Source organism: Vanessa atalanta, chromosome 20 (genome assembly GCF_905147765.1).
Source record: "Vanessa atalanta chromosome 20, ilVanAtal1.2, whole genome shotgun sequence".
In the NCBI taxonomy this organism is placed as follows: Eukaryota; Metazoa; Arthropoda; class Insecta; order Lepidoptera; family Nymphalidae; genus Vanessa; species Vanessa atalanta.
This window is the reverse complement of record NC_061890.1, coordinates 5,761,970-5,786,895: the sequence shown is the minus strand read 5'-3', so window position 1 is coordinate 5,786,895 and position 24,926 is coordinate 5,761,970. Positions and strand designations below refer to the sequence as shown.

The following is a 24,926-nucleotide window of genomic DNA, read 5'->3' as shown; positions in this document are numbered from 1 at the left end:
TAATTAACTGAAATATTGATTAGTCAATAAGTGAAATAAATGTTAATGTTGATAGACGTAAGTTAATATCAAAGCATTTTATTAAGTGTCGATGGAATTTGGAATGAAGAAAATTATTTAAATGTTTTTTTTACTTGGCCTTTGTGCAAGCCTGGATAAGTACTACCTACTCATCATATAGTCTGCCGCCAAGCTATATCACTTAGTGTTGTTGTGTTCCGATTTTGATAGTGAGCGAGACACCTTAACTATACGTACAAGGGACAGAACATCTTAGTTCCCAAGTTTTGTTGTGTATTGGTAATGTAAGAAATTGTTAAAATTTCGCACGGTGCTAAAGTCTATAGGCAGTGGTGACCTTTACCATCAGGTACCCATTTGTTTGTCCGCCTATCTGTCCAAAAATAAGAAACGCTTAGATCAAAATATTTTTATAGGTACATGTACGTTCTACGAAATCTGACTTCTTACTTATTATTGGCGTTTTAATTTCAATCTATAACGCCATTTCATGTTAATTCCTAAATAGTTTATAGGGAATAAAATAAATTCATCTACAAGAGACATCTAGCGGCAGCTTACTGTATTAAATTGGCTATTATTAAAACTCTGAATGCCAACCACTAGTCGTTAACAGATGGCGTTATAACTTTAGCACCGTGATCATAGATGGCGTTGTATCGTTTATTTAATTTTTTAATGCATTCGTAAATATTCTTTCTCTTTATGTTTTCAGTTTATTTTTTATTTTTAAGAAGATATTTAACAAATTTTGAGTATTATATCGTATTTCTATTTTTATCACATATATTTATGAAATTATTTGATTAAAATAAATTGAAAGTTATAATATATTTTTGCTAATACATATAAGATAACATATCAAAATGAAATAAATTATATAAGTAAGTGTTTTTTTTTATACTGGACTATATTGGATTGGGTAAATAAAGTATTATAAAATTTATAATAAAACAATAGGTATGTTTGAAGTTGTTTATTAACAAGTTTGAGTATATTAAAATTATGTACATACTTAATTACAATTGTTTTAAACATAAACAACTAAAAGTACTTTGTGACATAAATAGTTCTTTAGCGTCCAATGACTAATAACACACAGCACTGAACACTGTCATAACACAAGCCAATCTTCCTTGATCATATCAGAGGCTTTCTCGGCTATCATTATAACGGGAGCATTAGGGTTCCCGCTGATAATCGTCGGCATTATACTTGCGTCGACTACCCTGAGATTAGCTACACCATGTACCCGCAGGCGAGGATCGACTACCGCATCTTGATCGTGATTTGGACCCATCTTACAAGTTCCCGTCGGATGATATATTGTAAACGTGAAGTGCTTTAGAGAACACTCCCAATATTCATCGCTGAACAGCACGTGCTGTTGGCAACCCGGTAAAGGTATATTGTGCGGTCTCGACCCGTATTTTTGGAACGCAGTCGTATTTGATAAAGCAAAGGCGATCCTTATACCCTCTGTCAGCACCTTTATATCTTCTTTGTACGCGAAATAGTTAGGCTCTACAGACGGTTGTTGAAAAGGATTTCGACTTTTTAATTTTATCCAACCGGAGCTCTTAGGACGCAACAGCAAAGGTAATATCGTCCATGTCTCAGCTTCTTCTATAGGTTTATAAACGGTATTATACACTCGATCGCGCAAATTTAATATTTTTCGTATCTGCTCCCCACCATCAGAGTTTACCGAGCTTGGTGCAAAGTGAAATTGTATGTCCGGCCAGTTGCCAGATGGTGGTGCATATTTGGTGTTAACAAATGCCAAACCTTCGACGCCTTGCGTGGTCATTGGTCCTTTCTCATATAAAATATAGTTCATAGCAACCGAAAATGATTGAAAACGATCCTTTTTAAAGGTGATGGGTTTGTTTACAACAAATGTTAGACCTCCCAACCCGACATGATCCTGAAGATTGTGACCTACTTTTAAGTTGGCTATTAGTGGGATACCATGTTCCCTTAAGTGGTCTGCGGGACCAATGCCACTTAACATCATTATTTGAGGTGTTGCTAGTGCTCCAGCCGACATGATGACTTCTCGCTTAATCCTGACTTTATATTTTTCACCGTTACGATAAAATTCTACTCCGTAAGCCTGTTTTTTGACCGTATTTATAAGTATACGCGTGACTTGTGCTCCTAGTGCTATATGTAAATTTTCTCTGTTCCGAACAGGTCTCAGGAAAGCCTTAGCCGTGCTACATCTACTTCCACGACGCATAGTTGCTTGCGTCAGCATAAAACCAGTTTGTTTTGCACCGTTTATATCGCGGTATTCGTAACCCAGTTCCATTCCACCTTTTAAAAAAGTAACCGATAACGGCGTTCGCCATGGGGCCTCTTGGACCGTCAAATACCCACCGGACGAATGGTAAGGCGTGTTCGTTAAGTATGGATTGCGATTATCTTCGGATTTTAAAAAGTAGGGTAGCACTTGATCGTACGACCAGCCGGGATTGCCGAGTGCCTCCCAAAGATCGTAATCATTTCGATTGCCTCTGACATACACCATAGCGTTGAGTACGCTGCATCCGCCGAGTACTTTGCCTCTGGGCCAGTTGCAGCGATCACCATTCATTGCGAGGCAGTAGGAACGGTTTTTGGAGGGCGTCGTTTGGTATTTCCAATCCATTTCGGAAAGCTGCGTGTATCCAGCTAGGGCTGGGATATCTGATATCTCGTTCTCATCCTGACCGGCTTCAAGGAGGAGCACGGTCCAGTTGCCGATCTCAGAGAGCCGTGACGCGACGACCGCACCGGCCGAACCTCCACCAACTATTACAAAATCGTAGATCGGCAGTATCTGAAATGTTAAATAAGATATGTTAATACAGGTTAAAATTATAGAATTGAATACTGGATCAATTATTCTAGTAAACTAATTTAAAAAATCATTAATTATTAGATATTCCATTAAGTAAATTAAAAACAAGAATCTTAAACAACATTCTTTAAATTTTATTTTATGAAACGCCAAAATATGCGATTTACTGTATAATAATTTTAAGTTTATTTAATGGTAATTAAGTTAATAGAAGATCATGTAAATACTATTAATGAATGTGACGCTTACTTTGTTGATGTCGGTTACGTATGACTCTGGATCATATTGCTGATATCTGAAGTACGTGATCCCGAGAGCCAGGAGTGGTATCAGCCCCAGCACGGTGATGGGAGAAGGTGCCAAGCTTGCTAACGCTCCTGCCGCCTCCATTCTTACCTTCCTTATACATCTACGTCTACGCTAATATTTACAACTTATCCTACTAATCTCAACTAAATCCAATTCTCTATCTTTTTCCGCTGCTCCTCTGCCGATATAATTTTAGGTGTGTAATTTCTTATACCGGCCCTCTTAGGCGTCGGACCAGCCTTCAATTTAGCTTTCTCGGCTTCGCTGAGGTAGCCTTTCAACCTTCCGCTTTTATTTTCGTCTTTGTCGTCGAACAATTGCTTATAGCGTTTATCTTTGGGTATTTTGACTGGTTTATAAAGTTCTTTGTTTATATCTTTGTAGTGATTGTTCTTGTATAAGGATGTGCAGTAATAATCACTGTTTGACGATCTCTCGGAACGGCATTCGTAAGCACTGGAACCGCTTCTGTAGCCACTGCTCTCCGTCGAGGAGTTGTCGCTTTTGAAACTCTCGGCACTACTCCTTGCTCTGTGACGTTTGTAATCTGTCCTGTCGTAGTCGCTCGTTCGATAGTCGATAGGAGAAACTCTGTATTGTATGGTATCGTCGTATTTGTCCTGATATTTTTTTACAGGAGCAACACTGGCTTGAGTGATGAAGGATTGTTCTTGACCCATGATTCGATGCGTGGCCGTGACCTCCGTAGGGAAATTTTATTTCTGAAAAAATAAATAAACATAAAATAAATAAACGGAATTTTATAGTTTAACGATAAATTAAGTACTTTCCTATATTAATGACGGTTTAACGACACATGCTATGCATATTATAAACGAATACATTAAATATTTTCATATATAATGTAATACTTGTTACGATTTCATTAGAAGCCATGAATCTGCACCTTGTAGATATAACTGTTAAACGTCATAGACTAACTTGTGAACTACTTAGTTCGTCAAGGAGGAAAAATAATTTCTAAGTATTATACGCATTAAAGCAATTGTATGTGTATTGATCAATAGAATCGACACATCGTTTAATAGTAAATAAAAAATAAGAAATAAAATCATATGTAATAGTTTATAATCATATTAAACCAAAGTTAAGCAGTTATTTTGATGTCAGTTTACATTTGTTTGTTGCTTGCTGTCTCTGAATTCTGATATTGAATTAAAATTGGATATTTTGTACTCATATAACAATGTTACTTACTAGTGACTACTAAATACATCCTAAAATGATTATAGGTGGCAAGATTAATATATTGTAATCTTTCTGGACTATAGTTTATTTATATAATGTGGCCAAAAACAGCGTCAGTTATTCTACTAACAAGTCTGCGATAGTTGACTTGAAAGAGAGCGAGGTAGAATCACAGAGATACATATCCCGATATCATCACTCGCTGTTCAGTCGAGTCAGTTAAGACCCTTCTGATGGCAATGTGACAATATTAATTTTTGCTTATATGTGTTTCTCGTGAACACAACGATAGCTCGTTCTTTTTTAGCACAGCGACATCTTTTGGCAGTTTAACGCAACTGTTCGGTCGACAACCTTTAGTATGTTCCGTTAGTGAATATTATAAACTCATTTTGTAAAGAAGATAATAATTATTTATTAATAAAAATCATTCAAAGTTTTTTATTATGTATGTGAAAAGTCGAATTTACAGAGTCATTAAATATTATGTTTTTGATTTTACTAATTAAATTGTTAATGAGTTTTATTGTTGTAATAAGGTATTTTTTTATTTTTTTGAATTATTATTTTACCGCGTCCTCGTTTATATGTCTACAAACAGGAGAAATTGTCTGTCTGATAACAATAAGTGCTGGTTTTCGTCAACTATCTCTGAGATTAGATTCTCTACGGTAATAAACTTTCACCGGTAGATTATTGTTACTCTATTAAGATGTTGCAACGACTCTATAGTTTTCGTTTAGATTTAGCTCGAAATTTAAATGTTTGCTCGTGTTATTTCGTCAGTTTTCACTATCGACGGCTTGTGAAGTGTTAATTATTTCACGTATGACGGTATTAGATACATAATTCACTATCACTTTCTCATTTTGACGAACTATATTTATTTAGTATTAGCTGAAGCCGCGGCTTTTCCCGCGTATCAATCAGCTTGTTTATTTAATAATAATGCATATTTCAATGAATTATTAAAGACTGAAAGAAATTAGTTGAATAAACAGATGTATTGCGATGCCAAAATTTTATCTCACGGCACTCTTCTAATTAATGATTTTTCATTGTTTTGAACTTACATTTGACATAGAAACCGTGATAGTGGCTTATTTATTTAATGACAGATAGAATATTCCGCGGGCTTCGTTCAGTTTTACTAGGGACCATTTATCGTGTAATACTCCATTTATAGCGGACAACGGACCATTTAGTCAGCCCACACGGATAAAACAGTTCGCTAAGGATTTTTCATCTGTTTTCCTTCTCTAATATCATTATATTAGGCTAAAATCTTAGCCTTTATCACGCGTGGATAAGTTAACTTTCTGATGGTGAAAGAATTATCGAAATATTATCATTAGTTTCGGACTTTATCGATAAGAAATAAGCGAACCTTTCCTATTCTAAGCTAAAGGCACGGTGCTTCTTTAAGTTAAGGAGTTAAAAGTAAACTTTAGTTAGTAAGTAAACTTCTTTAAGGAGTTAAAAAGTAGCCTATGTAGTTCTTTGATTAAACTACCGCGATGCAAATTATAGTCGCGATTTCTTGCTCCGTGAAAATCAAAAGCAAAACTATTCCACGGGTACTATTCCAGACTATATTTTATCACTTTGGCAAATTTCACCCAGATCCGCAGTTCTGGCGTGAATTGAGTAACTGACAGTCCATTCGAACTTTCGCATTTATAATGTTACTTAAATACGTATAAAGAAACGTAACTTGTTAATTATGTTAAACGATTGTGCAGTGCGATTCTGTAAGAATTCACTTCCTATCTCACTCGTGAAATGTTAACAACCGACGTATCATACGTTCATTATGTATTCTAAATATTTTATATTTTTTATAGTGGATGTCGTATATCACGTTCTGAGATTTCACTGATCGTCTCGTAATATTTGCTATTGGTTTATGCGTTTCTTTGCGGGTTCGTTTCAGATGGTTATTTCAAACTTTATATATTATTTTTTGTTTTCCATTTGTTTCTTTAATGAGATTTATTACCTTTTTAGTAGTTCAACGTGATGCATCATTTTTATTTGCAACGAATATTATAGAATAATAACAACAATTTTTTAACGCAGTCAGTAGCTTAACTAAGGTCGAGGGTTCAATTCTCGCTTGTGACATACAATATATTTGTGTAATTCACACTTTCTGTCATTGCTGCTGTTAGTTGCATAATATGTTTTTGGAATATTTAGCCTAATTGGGTAATGATAACCATTTTTCTTTGCGTGTTTAAAGGTCTAAAATCTACACTAATATTATAAATGCGAAAGTAAGTCTGTTCGTCTGCTTGTTACGCTTTTACGGCCGAACTACTAAACCGAATTTGATACAATTTGGTGTAAAGCTAACTTGAACCCCAAGGAAGGACATGCGCTATGCTTTTTATACCTAACACCTGACTATCTACAACTAGCCTTACATATACATATGTATATATAAAATAATACATACATTTTATCGGTTGTATATCGGTTTTATCTTTCGTCTGATTTTCATGAAAGTTGCCGTATATGAGTATTTTTTAATGAAGGCTTTTAACTATTAACTTTCTTGTAGCTCGCCTCGAGGTGGCGCTGTAGCACAACTTGTATGCCGTTCAAGCGCTGACCATGTAAATTGGTATAAACACAATTACACATACATATATTTACAAACGTAATAACAACTACATTCACTAAAGCAGAATAATTGTAATGCGTTTAGCCAAAAATAATAAGACACCGCTTTGAACGATTACAAGCCAACAAGCGTGGTAACCGAATGTTCCCATTGTTAAAAAAAACGTTACAAACAAACAAATGACAGAGAAAATTGAACCTTATGTCTATGATGATAACGACTAAAATAAAGTATGAACTCGAAAAATACTCTTAAGATGCAAATTGCAATGTTACCTAAATATTTAAAACAAATACTTTTAAACGCTCCAGCTTCTTAAGCCCATTGAAGTGGTTGCAAATATGTATATTGATTTTTATGATACTTTTTGTGAACATATATTTGTCAAGGTACAACAATTAGCATTATTTGGAAGGATAAAAATGTATACTTTGAATGTTGAATCACTAAAGAAAAAAAAAACACATTTTTTAAAGCCTAAATCCCAGTACTTTGATTTCATGTGCTTAATTAGTGTTAATAATTAGTTTATCTCGTGCTTGGTTGAGACGTACATTGTGATTAACTTGTTCTAAGCCTTTGCCATAAGAGGTGAGGAGATCTTAGCCAAGCTACCTACATTTAGAAGATGTTACTTACATAGGCATCATTTCCGGTTAAGAAATTAAAAATCAGTAAGATTCGATGAAAAATTCTATACATGATTAAAATTTTGCAATTCTATTTATCATATTTTAATCTATCAGAAATTTAAAAAAATATATTTAGTAGTCAGGTTGGACTTAAGAGTATCAACGTTTAAATTGATTGAAAAAAAAAGTATTATTACTATAATAAAGCAACACAATTAGGACGCGGGACACCTATATTATGTCATAAGACGGACTTCCCCCCTAAGGAGCGCCAATGAATGTTATGTATAGAATGGCCAATGTTTATGGACAGTGGACTTACCACCGGGTGGCTCATTTGTCAGTCCACCTACACATATCATAAAAATAGGAATTCAGAAAATTATAGCTAGTAATACACATATGTTACATGACCCGAACAAACAAGTCGTTACCGTTTGTATCAATTTTCTGCTCGAATTATTACCGGTGAATTATATTATTGAATTAATTTCCTTACACATAAGTTACGTCTACAGGAGTCACTACTGAGTATTTTACCGGTTCTTCCCGGTATAGTTCACATTCCAAACAGGTGGTACTTTTAGAATTGCAAGGTATGCGCAAGTTAGGGCTTTTGTACATTAAAGCGGAAGCTGCAATAGCGCCAGATCGCAAGTCAGCGTAAACGAATAAAATACGCTGCACCGCTGCCGAATGTGTCACGAGGAAAAGTAAGCACCATATAGCTCATTATAGCAGTATCGGACTTGGAACTGTTTGTCTTTATAGATTTTAGTAGTCTTGATTAATTTGCAATTAATCTCTTACCTAATATTTAATTACGAAAATCATATGAGATTATTTATAGTTTCAAGTTATACATAAGATTTTTTCTATTTTTATTGGTGTCAAATTTGATAAACACTGGCGCCGGCAATCTTCTATCTGCCTAGACGCTTTCTTTTAACTTTTCATACTAAAAATCCTACAAAATCTAAAAAAACGTCTAAATATAGAAAATTCCGCGACGTCATAAATTCCTTTTTATAGATAATTCACAAGAACTATTAATAATACATCGTTGTTTTTCGTTAAACGGGAATCCTTGCTCAATTTGTTTTGATATATATTTGTTTTGTATACATATCCTAACCCAAATTGCACAAAATTAATGACAAAAGAAAGTCATCATTTTACCTTCAAATCTTTTAAAGATTCTTATATACCATGATGTGCTTGTAAATTGTACATTTGTGTTATTTCCTCCGTGCAAAATAAACACATATAAAGTATATCTCAAGTTGCAATTACAAACGTTTCCGAACGAGGACCGTTGACCGCTAGCCTCAATAAAACTGGTTTTGTTTCATAAAAGTTGAATCTGAATCGAAATAACATATAACATCACTCTCACAATATCTGATATATCTACAACGTATTATCGACTATTTAATTATGTCTGACTTGGCTTTATATACAATACAAGAACACATATCTAGGTCATTGATTTACGACGACTTAGATTATATTAAGTTCCGAGTTCGTATTGTTGATGGGATGTCGTGTAGTGCATATATTTACCTGTACGAATAAAAGCAATTTAAACATAAGACTGTGAAAATAGATAAAAAGACGTTCTGATATTAATAGGGGGCTTAGAAACTGTGGCGAATTTCTCTGATTTGCGTAGATATTTGAAGTCGTGGAAATAACGATTGTCGATATGCAGTGAATCTGTAAGACATTCGTATTATTTGGTATCATTCGTGTAATGTCGTAAACCGACTATCCTCTGTGTCTATGTGATTAAATGTCATGTTATATAATACTTCAAATTGATTTAGATTAAGCATTTTGATTCGTATAAATATATAAGGAAGTGTTAACCTCACAATTATTTAAACAACATTTTTACTAATATATAACACAGTAAATGATTACAATATGCAGCAGTATATAAGAATAAATAATTGTATGATGACGGCATTTAAATAAGGTTAATTTAAAACCGACACAACTCACGTAACTCACTTAAGGAATATTAAATACTTTTTATCGAGATATGTACATATATTTACGTATTACATCAAAACGAGTGTGGCCTGATTTAATTATTCTACAATCTGTTATGCCATACATTATAAAATGCATTCTGTTCCTGTGAATTGCGAAAATATATACTTTTTTAAAATACGTTACAATAAAAACTTGTACTACAAATGCAGTTTTGGGGCAGGTTTTTGTATGTATATAATATTATTTTATAAGTAGATGCGCTTTGGAGTATCACCCAATTAAAATTTAGACTATTGACGTGACAAAAGCTAATTTTTATGTTCTTATTTATAAAAGAAGTTAATATAATTGTCCCATTATTTGGCAAAGGGACGCTTTCCTTTAGATGGGTAGGTTTTGAGTTATACACATGTGGAAGATTTACATTCGATATATGCAGGATTTTTCTTAAGTTCATGTAAATTCAGAAGTGCCCAATATTCGTTCGCGCTTCACGTGTTTTGGCCACGTTCAATCATCCAAGAATCTCAATCCTGAGGGGTAACCAAGTTATACGTCATTCTTGCCCACTTAAACTAGGTGGTTTGGAATCAATAAGCCAAACGGCTCTATATTAATTAATATATTTCTCCGTAAATTTATCATTATCAAAGTATGCTCAACATGTCGACCACGTAATATAGAAGCGGAAAGTGATGACGATTATGATGATGGGAAATGCAGATAATAATCTGCCCGAAAAGTGTCGAGAATTTATTGATAAAAAACATTAACAAAGGTTATGAACACTTGCACTGCACTTTATTTAGTAGTATAAAATGCTTTAGTAAGTCTTTCACTTCTCGGGATAGAAAGTATTTGACCCAAAATGTTGGCTATAACAACGTCGCGCACGGACAGACAATGTTTATAAGTGACTATTATACGTGTTTTTCTGCAGTGTTTACATTTACTAAATATCCTAATAAAGGCTTTAAAATATTCGTATATATGAAAATAAATTGTTTCGGTATAGTAATCGTTAATATTATATATTGTATAACTATTTTATACTATATAAGATTTTAAATTAACATGGTTATTTTTATTACTAACAGTATTTAAAACGGGATATTTACCATGTTTTTTATTAGTCTCGTGAACAAGACATTCGTAGATAATGTCGAAATATCGAGCTCCAACAAATAAAAATAAAAAACATGGTAAATATCCCGTTTTAAATACTGTTATTTTATACTAATATTTGAAATACGAAAATAACTCTATCTATCTGTATGTCTGTTGTTCCCTCAAGATGCTAAACCGAAGTTGATAAAATTTGATAAGTAGCATGCTTGAACTCTAAGAAGGACATAGGTATACTTTTTTTGCTAACACCTAACAATCTCTAATACGCAAGCGAAACCACGGGCGACACCTAATTTTATATAAAAGTAAAGACTCCGAAAAATGCTTTGTCCACTGATATCGTTTCAATGAGAAGTTATGGGGCTTATTCCGTCCGTTATATCCTGATTCAATGCGGGTTGATTACCACACACGTGGCAGATTTTTTATTCCACACATGTATGTTTTACAATGTTTTCCGTCACCATCGAACACGACTTGACTAATAAGCAAATTGAGAACGTCAAAATTCATAGGTGCTTGCCTCGTTTTGAACCCGCAATCTTCGGCTACCGGGCCATCTTTAGTCGTTATCTATACATATAATAAAATTGGAGTGTCTGTTTGTATTGTTAAAATAACCCATTTTACTAAATGCATATGTATGTATACATGGTACATTTACCAAAATAATATTTTTTACAATTTTTGTCTGTCTGTCTGTCTGTTTGTTCCGGCTAATCTCTGGAACGGCTAAACCGATTTCGACGGGACTATCACTGGCAGATAGCGGAGGTAATAAGGAGTAACTTAGGCTACTTTTATTTTAGAATTATATATAGAATAAAAATATAATCACGCTACAATATCCAAATAACTTAAATTCAAACAACGCGCACGAAGTCCCGGGCACAGCTAGTATGTAATAATAATATACATCTTTTAATTTACTCGAATCCGTGTTTTTTTTTTAATTTCCTTTTGGCTGTATGCTATAAGTGAACTGTGTTGATTTGTAATTCTTTGATTTTGTATTAATAACTACCGATTTTCATTCATGTATCATACGTCATTCGAACGTTTGTAGGGCGGACACGTATTTAACAAGTAAAATTATAATTGCAGAGTCTAAGACTTGCGTCATAGGCTAGGACTCATTTGTAACACGTGATATCCGGTTTCAGTGGACACCTTAACGGGTAACATTTTACGTGATCCTTATTCATAGCATGTTGATAGATTTATAATCCAAACACCGAACGGCATTGGTACAGATGTCGAAATTTAACTTTAAGAGGTCAGCAAAGGGATTTACAGGCTGGTACTTTTCAACTTTTTTTTTGGAATATTGTTATTGTCAGGACAATTCCAGATTCTGTATTCAAAATATTATAATGCGATTTGATTCGTATTTTGTCGGACGACGTCATGTCTCTTCGGAAGTTTTTTTTTAATAATTGTACTGGAATAGGCGTTTGTCTCTCACCTGATGGAAAGTGTAGATGAAGACGAACGTGGTACATGCCCATCCAATAGAAACATTATTATTATTATTTATTTCTCCAGACATCTTTTGGTTAACGTTTTGTTAGTGATGTCATGATTTATCGCTATGTCCCCTTACCATCCCTATGGTGGCCTAATCGTCAGTCTGCCTACCTATTTTAATTATAATACGAGTCAAATTAATTTATAGTACAAAAGCCCTAATTAAAGTTAGATTTACATACTGAACAAAAACAAATAATTATAAATTCTTAGATTGTGTATGTTATTAAATAGTAAAGTCTATTAAATAAAGTCTTATATACACAAGGACAAAATCGTATAATTTGAAATTATAATATATGTTTGCATAGTTCAGGTTATTTGGCGTTTATAAACTTTCGACTACCGAGTGTCCTTCGTTCGGTTTAGTCAAGCACATAGTAGTTAGATAAATATTTAATTTTAATTTTGGCAATCAAATATCAAAATTGACATCATTTTCGTCGTGTTATGTAATCTTTGTGAATTTTAATATTTACATTCATTCATTACAACGTAATCGATAAGATATATTTTACGTTGATTTTTTCGAGTATTATGTCCAATTCGGTCGAATGACCGAATTCTGTACGTGGCGAAATATTTGATACCTCGGCGCCTTACTCTTTGCTAATAAATATTTTTGATCACACAACGCAACGATTTTAGTATGTCAATATACCGTATGCCGTTCGTTTATAGTATACGACGCTCTTGTTGAACCTGCGGCTTTATACGCGCGAAACTTAAAAATCTTTATCTATATATAGGATAAAAAAGTTACCTATGTGCTTTCCCGGGACTCAAACTACCTCTCCTACCAAATGGTAAGTGGTCACCAAATATTAGCCATTCCTTACATCACCTATGCGCCACCAACCTTGGGAACTAAGATGTTATGTACCTTGTGCCTGTGATTACACTGGCTCACTCACCCTTCTAACCGGAACACAACAATACACAGTACTGTTATTTGGCGGTAGAAGATCTGATGAGTGGGTGGTATCTACCCAGACGGGCTTGTACAAAGTCCTACCACCAAGTTTTCTAATAAGTAATCAAAATCAGTTTAGGGGTTTAAATGTTCGCATGTAACAGACAGAGTTACTTTCTCATTTATAATATTAGTATATATTATGTATAGCTTTAAATTCTATTGATGCTTACTTTTGAATTAGTCACTCAACATTGGTTAGGTCGTTATGACCGATTTCGGCCATTGTAGCTAATCCGAAGGTATACTGTGCAGGAGGGACACTATAGTTCACAAACACAAGCGCAGTCTCTGTAAACTCCATCTCATAACGCGACGGCAAATCCGACACGACCGGAAATAGATCAGATGCCGGACTCACCAGGCACGGAAACGTTTTGTCAACTTCCACACTCCAGTCTGCTACTGAGAATATCTCGACCGAGAGACACAGGAGCTTTATATTTGCCTGAGCCAGAATTTCAATCTAGGACCTCGGGCATCTACAGCTATTACACCACGAGCCAATCAGATCGATGATAATTTTCACTAGCATAGATTAACTTATTTAATATCGTTTTTGTAACGTTGCAAAATGATAATCTAAAACATTATATACCAACCATTTAACTTAAAAAGTTAATTACTGACAAGATTTCCAATAAAATATGTAGATCACATGATATATAAAAGTAGGTGGTAGGTGTAGTGGGAACTCGCATGACCATACACATTTCACCACTTAAAAAGACAGGTTATGTTAGGTGTACGTGAATAGGCTCACGTCACACCTCGTCAATAATCCATTTGGATTCATGACCAACTTTACCGAACAAAACATCATCCATTACACAGCTTTACAATCGTGAATCGTTGTGTGAATAAAGTTAGAAAAAGCAATATAATATATATTAGAATTAATGTAAACAACGTCTTATTCGTGAAATAAACTACTCAAATAAGTTGCAATAAACTAAATAAAGGCTTCGGCTTCTTTGACTAATAAAATACGAACAAAAATGTTTTTTTTTTTTATTAATAAAAAATAGAATACACGTAATATCAATGTTGAATAAGTTAGTTAAGAGCGGAAGAAACTGCTCGAATCGGTAGTATGTTTATTTATATTACGCTGACTTGAACGAAAAGATTGATTGAATGATTAATTGAATGATAAATTATTAGAAAAGTATGTTGAATTTCATCAAAAGTTAACTGAACCATAACTTGCATCAACATGAGGGTAGGACTTCGTGCCAGCCTGCCCGTGTTTTTGCCTGCCACATATGCGAATTATTATATCGCTAAACTTCAAACTGGATTATGGAGATATTGCTGTTCTTCAATTTTTGCGCCTGGGGCCATTGACCTTGTATGAATGTTTTTTTTTTAATATCATAGAGGGAGACGGACCGCCAAATGGGCCACTTGATGTTCAGTTGAAACATTTGCCCACAGACATCAGTACTGTAAGAATTATTAGTAGCTTCTCATATTACCATTTCGCCACCAACCTTAGGAACTAAGGTGTTATGTCCCTTGTGCCAGCAGTTGCTAGCTTACTCACCCTTTTAACCGGATCACAATAATACTTAGTTCATCACATCACAATAACACAATAATACTGTTTTACTTTAGAATATATGATGATGGTGAAACTACCCAGACCTACTTACACGGGATGTTTTGCACTATCAATGTTTTGGGCAAAACGTGACTATATATCATAAGTTGGCCTTTTGATATTCCGTCTCTCTGCATCAAATGATATTTAAAAAAACTATAATCGTCATTTAAAAACTAGAAGAAGCTAACTAATGATCGTATATATTGCGTCGGAGAGAGTTGTCATAAAACATTTTGTTTATTCAACACTTAGACAGCAGCTGCTAATATGTATTACGTAACACCGATTCGTAGACAGAGAGTACTCTTCATTTCTAATGGCACGTACTCCTTCAGGGCGGCGATACGCGCAATGCGGCTAATTCTATTGCTTAAGCGGTTGATGAAATACTCTGTGATGTCAGATGGTTATCTAAACAATCGTTGCTCATTCTTGCTATATTGCATATATGCAGTTTGAGACGAGTAGTCACCGTCATGGCTTGTGATAATAAGGGAATCTTCGCCGAAGAGAGCGGGTTCAAACATTAGTGAGTTTATGATTAATGTCGTGCTCGGAGGGGAAGGAAAACACCGTGAGAAAAAATGTTTCGGATGAAAATCTTTATAAGTTCTGATGTGTTTAATCGATTTAGAGACTTATAAGGCCAAATTAAATATTATTAATTAATTATTAAAAATAATATTTCGAATAGCTTGGAATATTTTTAAATACGTCCTGTATCTTTTATTGTGTGTGTGGAATTGTTAATTACTTGTTGAAAGTAAATAAAGGTTGTTGAAAGATACCGTCGTAAAGCTCATTTCATAAAAGTAATAAATTTAAATAAACAGTTACGTCCAAAAAGTTGAAATCCGTGTGCACGTGACTTCTTTCGCGTGGTACTAAAATTTTATGGCACATGGTATAATTTGTGAAAAATAATTATAAAAAAATCTATGATTTCTATCTATTTCCGTATCAAATGAAGTACGTAAGTAACTATTCTTCACCATAAATGAAGAGTTAAGCTTGTGTTAGGAGCGGCATTGACAATCCAACTTGCGACTTTGACATTGATAAAGGATGTAACCGTTGACAAACTGACGTGTCTCAGGAGATTATCCATAACACATTAGGGAATTTAAAACAAATATACATACATACAAAATTTTACTTATATTTCAAAGATTTTTTTTAAATATATAAGAGTAAAGTTAGCTTTATATACTTTGAGTCATCTTCATCCTCCTGCCCTTATCCCAATTTTACTTGGGGTCTTACTATACTTCTCTATCGGACGTCATCTCACAAGTAACATTCTTTCTAACCATATCGTCTTTCACATACTTATAGTGTATATCAATATTATCTTGCTTTATGACAGTTATCAAAAATGATTTTATGGAAGCTATGCGTAACAAACGCGTTATGAGGATAAAATGTATTACTGGTGCGCCGGATAGTATACAATCGGTCACATTTATCAAAAAGTTGTCAAAGATTGACTTATTGTCTTTCTCAGACACAGGGCCGGATTGAGGGGAGGGCAACCGGGGGCCTCCACGTGAGAGTAGTACAGAGATCAAGATATATAAATTAAAATAATGTTACTAATTACATAAAGTACTTGTTCAAATTAATCTCTAAAATAATTATTAGGGACTCCACTCCTTAGTGGCCCCAGGGCTTCCAGACCTTTAAATTCTGTGCAGACTAATATCTAATTATAAAAAATACTTTAATAAAATTCGCCATTACTACTTGCAGTTCATAAAAAGCAATAATTGATTTTTTATACTTTTAAACATACAATTATGAGTGAATATCGTTTAATACCGCTTACTCACCTACTTTATATTTGCGGTAAAATATGTTATTTACGTCTTGATAACGGTATAAAAATGTATATTATCCGATTAAAATGTTTTTATCCTTTTTTTACCTGGTATTTTAATTAGCCTACCCCTGTTTCATTATTCATCATTATTTAATCAATCAAAGTCGAAATACAATTTGTATGAGAAGGATATTTTGTATAGTCATGTTAAGTTACTAGTTCCAAAGATCAAAGTCAATAATAAACAAACCGGCAACTAATGGAGGTGAAGTGGGAGGAATCTGGACGAACCGGTGAATAAGGAAACGACGATAGTGCTCACAGGAATGTGAAGTAGACTTTCTATTGTATTACGATCTCAGTGTTCAATATCCCGTGCAACGTTTTAGAGTTTTTGTACCTTTTTTATTTCAAGTATTTTTTTGCTTTTCAATTTATGTAATTGAGTGTTAAAATTTAACATTACGTTACGTTATGTTTGTTTCATAATAATGTATTTAAATAAATGACTTAAACTTAATCAAATTAATAGAACGATACAAAAAAACCCGGACATCATGAGTGAAGATTTGTTAGTTTAAAAAAAAAAAAGTAGTTATCTGTAAGATGTTGATATTCATGTGGAATCAGTTTCCTTCGACTTTAATTGATATTCTATTTAATTTAATATTATTTCCATAGTATGTATAACAAGTAATAATTGTAAAAGATTTCCTGCAAGATATAAAATAAGAAAATATGCTAAGATTAATTAGTAAATATATTTTTTGTGGTTATGACTTCGCAACAACAAGATAGTATGCAGTTGAGTAATATTAGCAGCACGAACAAACCTTGGATGAATAATTAATTCTATCGCCTACTCATTATTCAACACAATATGTAAGATTTTATTATTTAAAAAAAAAATAAACGTCAGATTTGAGTTCTAATTTTAAAAACTTTTATTTAACTTGCATTGATAGTGGGTTACAAATTTTTATAGGTTGAACTTTGTAAGACAACCAGATCTAATCCTAAAAAAATTATTATAAACATGATCTGATTCATCTAGAGCCCAGACGAGAGAACTTCTCAATGGTCAATATCAGTCGATAATTTTACGTAAAACGTTTAAATTATGATAGCCTGTTAATTTTGTTCTTATTTTGGTGGATTTTTGAAACTATTTACTTATAAGCATTGAGGTTAATGCATCGAATGTGCTTTCTATTGTAATTAATTCTATACAATGCTCCGACGCACCCAGTGGAATAAGTCGTCTTCGTTGACCGTTATTGTGTAATGAGAACATGAGATTCATGTGTTGGAGAAACAGTATCCGCGCGTTTTTTATATTTTTGATATAATTTTATTGGTCTGCACATTCATTGGTTATTTTATCCGAACTTTTGTTTTGACAAAATTGATGTAGAAATTATGCGAAACTAAATAATTCAAAGTCATATTTATTTGCGTCCAATGGATTAAAAAGAAGAGAAATAAGACTTATCAAAATATCTTGTGTTTATATACTTATGGATAATAATTATTTCTATTTAGGGATACAAATTGACTTTCTTTAGAGTTAAAATAAATAAGAAAAGTAATTTGTGTGACTTGCTATAAGATGTTGCGTGAAGTTGAAAATATCTCACGTCAATAGCCGTTTGAAGAATATAATAAATTTTAATAGAAATTACAGGGAAAGGTTTAACATCAATGAATCTAAACATTTTATATAAAAATGATAGTACAAATTTATAGTGTGAATATTTTTTAACTGAAAACTCTTTGTATCTGTTGTATGATGTTAAAATACAAAAAAATAATTTTGAATGGTTCATAGATTTGTGCTGCAAGCTGAATTTTATTCGTCTTTAGGAACGTGGGCAACGAGCTCAGGGCTCTCGAAGTGTCGGAGGCCAAAAATTTTGAAACACAATGCCGTTTTTTTTTAAACTTTCTAAGTGTGGCCAAGGGCGCTTGACCTGAGAAGATCCTGTGTCGATCATTTTAGTTGAAAGGGAGACAGCGTCATCTATTTCAAAGTAGGTCAAGGATGAATGGTTTTATAAACCAACAAAGGCATTTCAACCTTACGAAATGAGCTTGCTAGAGATTAATATTCAAGTAAGTATATTTACTTAAGCTCAGTACATTTAATGATTAAAGTCATATCAAAGAGTAGGGGGACGTCTAGAAAGTTTGTGTCACTTTTGTGAATAAAGAAATTCACTTAAAATACTGTCCTAGATAAAACGAAGTCGATAGATTAATAAATTCATCTGAATTCTTATAAAAATATTTTCATCAAATATCTAATTGAGTTAATATTTTGAACGATCATATATTTGATGAAAGTAAAGCCAGCGTATAAATAGAAACTTTTATTTTAATGTAAAAACTAAACAAAATAAAAAATATGTTACCTTAAATCCATGTTTATGGTATTCAATTAAGACAAGAGACCAATGTTGTTTCCACTCTCAGATCAAATAAGATTCCTGTCACTAACACGTGTTTATCCCGTTTGAATTTAATATCACGGATGTCACTTAGATACGTCAGTCTAAAGTATCAGCTTGTGTAGGGTTTTATTTGAAACATTCACTAAAGTCGATAGAAAGTCGCGAGTGTTCCGGTACTTTCATCGCAAACGTGCGCCGGCGCACTTGGATACTGAGCGAGTGACTCCAGCTCCGTTGTCATTGGTGTCTTCGTTTATCTAGCACGTTATTTGAACTTTTTCTCGGTGGATTATTGTTGTGTTCGTATTAAATAAAGCTCTATAATGACGCGTATTTAGCTTTCGTTATTTTATTAATGTGTTCCTTTTTTATATAAATTCTATAACGTAGAATTATTGTTTTTTGCGAGACTATTGAACTTCTTAATTTGATTAGTTTAAGTTCATAGATGTAAAAATATAGACCTAGTTTTATTATTGAAATATAAACTAAATTTTATAAATTATTTTAAATATTTTCGAATGAAATAGTAAAGTAATCGTTGAAAGCGAATTGCTTCCGGAGACATGTTATGTACGTTTAAAAAAATTATCTACCAGTTATGTACATTTTAATTATATCAAATCTTTAATACTAAAGTCACTAACTATACATAATATCGAAAATAAAAAAATAAATCATTTAACTTTAATTGATTACCTTCTTAAGTTAATCTTATCAAAATAAATAACGTATATATTACAAAAGTATTATCGATCGCAATTTATAATTTGCAATGTGGACTAATAGTAATAACAATATATTTAAATAAGAGGTATGTGTATGTGTGTGCTGTGTGTCGTCCTTTTACTGTATAGGTGTTAGACGTATATATTTCATTTAATTATACTGGTTCTCATTTAAAATACTGTAAGGGGTAAACCCTTATTTACCTATTTAGCCAGTATATAAGCATATGAACTGACCCTTGCTTAATCTATCACTACGTAGTAATATATATCTGAACGATTTGCGTTGATTCATCTTTCACTCGTTATAAGCCGTATGGCTCAACGGTTGAAACACGTTTATAAATCTTTCAACCGTTGCTAAGTTCTCATGTATTCGTATTGACAATATATCTCGTCCTCTAGGAATCGTGAGGAAATTGGCAAGTAACATCTAATTGTTTATTGCAGCGTGTTGGATTAAGTTCTAAGCCTTTCCTTGAAAGGAGAGTACATCTCAGCACAGCGATTGGAAATACTAATTTTACTCATTTTTATTCACGTGATAAGTAGTCAGTGGCAGAGTGTTAAAATATTCAGTTTATATATATAGTATATATGTTAGAAGATAAAATTCTTAAAGAAATAAAATAATAATCATTTTTTTTTTTAATTATTAAGGTAATGCACTGCAATTGTTAATCTTACTATCTTAGTAATATTATAAATGCATAAGTTTGGATGGGTTGATGTTTTACTCCATCACGTTAGAACGGTTGTACGGATTCGAATGACGACCTCCGTGGTCGAGTAGTGTGTACACCGGTTTTCATGGGTACGACACTCCGAGGTCCTGGGTTCGATTCCCGGCCGAGTCGATGTAGAAAAAGTTCAATAGTTTTCTATATTGTCTTGGGTCTGGGTGTGGTACCGTCGTTACTTCTGATTTTCCATAACACAAGTGCTTTAGCTACTTACATTGGGATCAGAGTAATGTATGTGATGTTGTCCAATATAAAAAAAAAGAATGAAATTTGGCAAACACATAGGGATCTTTTTATTATTAACACACACTCACAAACGAGGGTAAAGCCGCGGGCGGAAACAAAAAAAAATCAATAATTATTTTTATTAATACTAAGACAATAATTCTAGTTTGCGAGTGAAGTGGTTTAATCCTTATTAGTTTTAAAACGTAAAAAAATGCGTATTCCGTTATGTACATAGTTATGTAGTTACTGGTTATTGATTAAGTGAACGGTACCGTTCTAGTTTATTACATTGCGTTTAGATAACACTTAAATTTGATCAGTATTCCGTCTGCCTTTAGATGAAAATAATTTTATTAATCAAATATGCCTACATAGTTATATATATATTTAAACGTCAAAAATCGATGAACTGTTTGTTATTATAATATGCACTATAAATGATTTGGTAATTTGTTTGTATTTATTTAATAGTCTTTCGTGTCTTGCAACTCGCCGCTAGATAGCGCTGTCGCACATCAACTTTTATACTATTTCAATGATCTGGTGATATTTGTTTAGCACTTGAGCACCACGAATATTTAAATATTATTTATAATGAATAGAATATTCAATCGAAAGGTTCAAAAGTTATGTCGAACAAAATGTAATAGGTACGATCGGCTTATTCGATACTCGTACCCTTATTTTACTTTTACTTATATATAACATATGTATATTCGTATATAAATGATAGAGTTTTAAACGCAAACTCGTTTTGTTTGCGTTTACAACAAAAACTATCGAGATATTTCGTCCGTGTTAGGTCTACTGTCTACTCATCAGGACTATTAGAGCATGGCACATGTTGCTATCAAATAATTTTTGTGGATCCCACTCTTTGACCCAACTAAGTTCTTTGCGTTTATTAAAATAGGTTGATGTGCTGTAGTGCCATCTAGTGCCGAATTAAAACAACAAAATGCCTCGTATAAAAGGCACGAAAAATACTTAATTTGAGCCAACTAATTAGTTACTTCCTAGTTTTAGCCTATGTTATTTATACTAATATTATAGATTGTTATTATTACATGGGAAAGTAACTTCATCTGATACGCTTTCACTAGGTATGATGTTACTGTTTTAGGAAGCAAGTTTGTACTCCAAGGATGATGGTCTCTGGCTACTAATTTATGCCTAAAACCTACGAACACTGCCCTAGCCGAGCGAGTTTTATAAGATGAATTGTGTTAATAAGTTGCGTTTATATATTTGTTACGAAATTCATATGAGTTTTAAGTACTGACATCTAGCATGAAGTTGTAGAACTAATACTGTACTAAATTAAAACGTACGGTACCTAGACAGATGGCTCTACGTGCTATTCACTATTTATTAAACGTAGGTATCGTTCAAACGTTACACGTTTGAAGAAAGCGAAAGTGTTATTATATCGTATAGTTATTAATAGTTGTACATTTGTTAATATATATAATATTTCTGCTATCCAGTCAATGTTCTATATACTTAGTGAAGTAAGCCTATCCCACATAGATTAATATTGCAATTATGCCAACGCTGATTTTGAGTGTACGTTATCATAAATATCAAAGTCAAAACTTGGCACGCATCACTGCGTTTTCATGTGTTAAATTTGTGTTTATAATTAATCTCATGTTAGGCTGTATAGGGAAACGAGGACACGTGCAAGTTGCATTTGTAGTATGGAATTCTTCCATATGTGTATTCTTCAACCCACATTGAAACAGTGTCGTGGAATAAGTTCAAAACGTTTTCTTCAAAAAAGAAACTTTGGTCCGTATAGGTACTCACAGATACAGTTACTTTTCGATATAGTTGTTCCTTAAGAAATTTAAATGAATTTTTGTTTTACTACATTTTGCTATTTTTTTTCATAAGGCGCTATTTCTTATTCAGCTATGGCGCTAACAATTAATCTTAGTTTATTTTAGCAAATTAATATCATGATTACCTCTAGGCTTTTTTATCTGGCAACTTTTTGAAGACACTATTTCATATCGAAAATATTTTGGAAATAAAAGAAACTACTGTGTATTTAAAATTGTATGTTAAAATTGATATTCACTTGAAATTCTGATGAATATCAATATTTATTAGCTACATCAAAATGAATATTTTTTTAAAAATAGAATCGATTAAGCACATTTATATTATATTATTTTATTTTTGTTATTTGAGCAAACTGCTTATTTAAAAAAAAAATATGTTGAATTCGTTTAGATACAATGATCTCTCGTAATCGAGAAATCGAGAGAAAGATCGATGGTCTCAAAATGAAGTCAATCGAGTTACGTAAATCATAATGCGCGTCTCGATATTTTTACTTGAATATATTTTACTATATGTTGTGGTATTTTGATCTTAAAATAGTCGATGTCAATCGAGTTGGCGCCAGAGTATTAATGCTAACTCCTGACTCATGAGTTGTTTATCTTTGTTGTATAATAGGCAATTTTTTGAATTTTAGATGTTTAGGTAACACTGGTTCAGAATTTAAACAGATGAAGACAAATAAACACAGAGCAGTTACTCTTTTTTTAAATTTTTTTCTTTAAATGAAATACTAATTGTATGTCCACTCAGTTATCCTGAGTTTTTACTTAATGAGGTTTTACGGTACCTCTCGTATGCAAACGTAGGACTTACCGACAGTTTAAACGGGGCTTTAATCGATATTTTACTAGTGCGATTGTACGTTCTGCGCAGAAAAACGAAGGTCTCTTTAAAATTTCGTCTTTTTATTTCACTTCTATTATCGCATTCGGAGTCCTGGGCATCGGCGCCCCCTCTCCACTTCCGTTTTGTTTAATTTTATTCTTTCTTCGATTAGAATAGACAATATAGCGATTGTTTCTACCCCCTGTGCCTGTTTACTTTTATTTTATGATTACATATGCCATACAGTACAGTCACACATACAATATACGTGAATTTATAAGTAAAAAATTCTGTTAAGAGTTCAATCAACTTTAAGTAAAATTTAGTTTAGTACTTACTAGTATTTGATTTGAAATTAATCATAAAATAATTAATAATTAACTTCAAAGAATGACTGAAAATTATAGAATCGAATTAAATTAAATTTAAATCTAAAATTTGAATTTTTAAATTAGAATCGAACGGGAAAAAAGCATTTTTTATTAGTTTTTCTTTCATTTTGAGTAAAATATATAATTCATTTGAAAATCATTAAAATATACGTTTTGGAACCTGTCAGCTCTTATTTTACTTATATCTTACAGGTCCCAATGACTGGGAGACGTTTAGTTTAAACGAAGATTGCGCGTTCAAACCCGTCCTGTTCAAGCCATCACGCTGTACGAGTTCGTTGAGTTTAATTTGCTTTTATAGTTCATTTCTTGTCGACCAGTGAATAACATCGTGAGGAAAAGTGCATGTGTCGGATCTCGACGTTTATAATCTCGCCAGATTTATTATAAACTAACGGCGAATATAATTATTTTCTGACATCAACTATATTGATAGGTACTAATTAAGCCATTATTTATTTACTGTATACTTTCTGATATATTTAACATAGTTTAAGTCAGACATTCAAGTCACATCGTATAACTTCTCTATTATATTATGTGAATAGGTAATTATATCAGGATTTTTTTTGCGTTGCGCGATTTCGTATTGTTTTGTTTTAATCCATTATTAACACACATAATACGTATAATTTATAATTTGACGACCTCCGTGGTCGAGTAGTGTGTGCATCGGGTTTTATGTGTACGCCACTCCGAGGTCCCGGGTTCGATTCCCGGCCGATTCGATGTAGAAAAAGCTCATTAGTTTTCTATATTGTCTTGGGTCCGGATGTTTGTGCTACCGTCGTTACTTCTGATTTTCCATAACACAAGTGCTTTAGCTTAACATTTTGATCAGAGTAATGTATGTGATTTTGTCCAATATTTATTTATTATTATTAATTATATATTCACTCGCTGAACCTTTGGATTTACCCTAAATCTTTACCTATAGCACACAAACGTTTTCTCAATTTTACTCCGTAAATCAAAAAATAAAAAGCCTATATTCTTCCCTGGGACTCAAACTCCGA

The 24,926-nt window shown here is 32.9% G+C and overlaps 3 protein-coding genes across 4 annotated transcripts in view; 1 reads left to right on the top strand and 2 right to left on the bottom strand.

Annotated features, from left to right (window-relative positions):
- LOC125071746 (flotillin-2) overlaps window positions 1-24,926 on the top strand; it is a 251,237-nt gene that overhangs the window by 117,008 nt on the left and 109,303 nt on the right. The gene's annotated exons all lie outside the window — the stretch shown is intronic.
- Window positions 1,072-3,256, bottom strand: LOC125071742 (glucose dehydrogenase [FAD, quinone]). The gene is made up of 2 exons (XM_047682099.1): window positions 3,116-3,256; window positions 1,072-2,845 (listed from the first exon to the last, which is right to left on the bottom strand). Exons 1-2 carry the CDS (start codon window positions 3,254-3,256, stop codon window positions 1,136-1,138), a joined length of 1,851 nt encoding a protein of 616 aa, XP_047538055.1. The 3' UTR covers window positions 1,072-1,135.
- The window catches only part of LOC125071748, a 30,986-nt gene continuing 9,378 nt past the window's right edge, over window positions 3,319-24,926 (bottom strand). The window contains exons 1-2 of one of the 2 annotated variants that reach the window (XM_047682107.1): window positions 19,105-19,346; window positions 3,319-3,897 (exon numbers count right to left, since the gene is read on the bottom strand). In XM_047682107.1, coding sequence (XP_047538063.1) covers window positions 3,319-3,855 — 537 coding nt within the window. In that variant the 5' untranslated portion in view covers window positions 3,856-3,897; window positions 19,105-19,346. Of the gene's footprint in view, window positions 3,898-19,104; window positions 19,347-24,926 lie in introns of those variants that run through there. The other variant, XM_047682108.1, reaches the window with a different exon arrangement.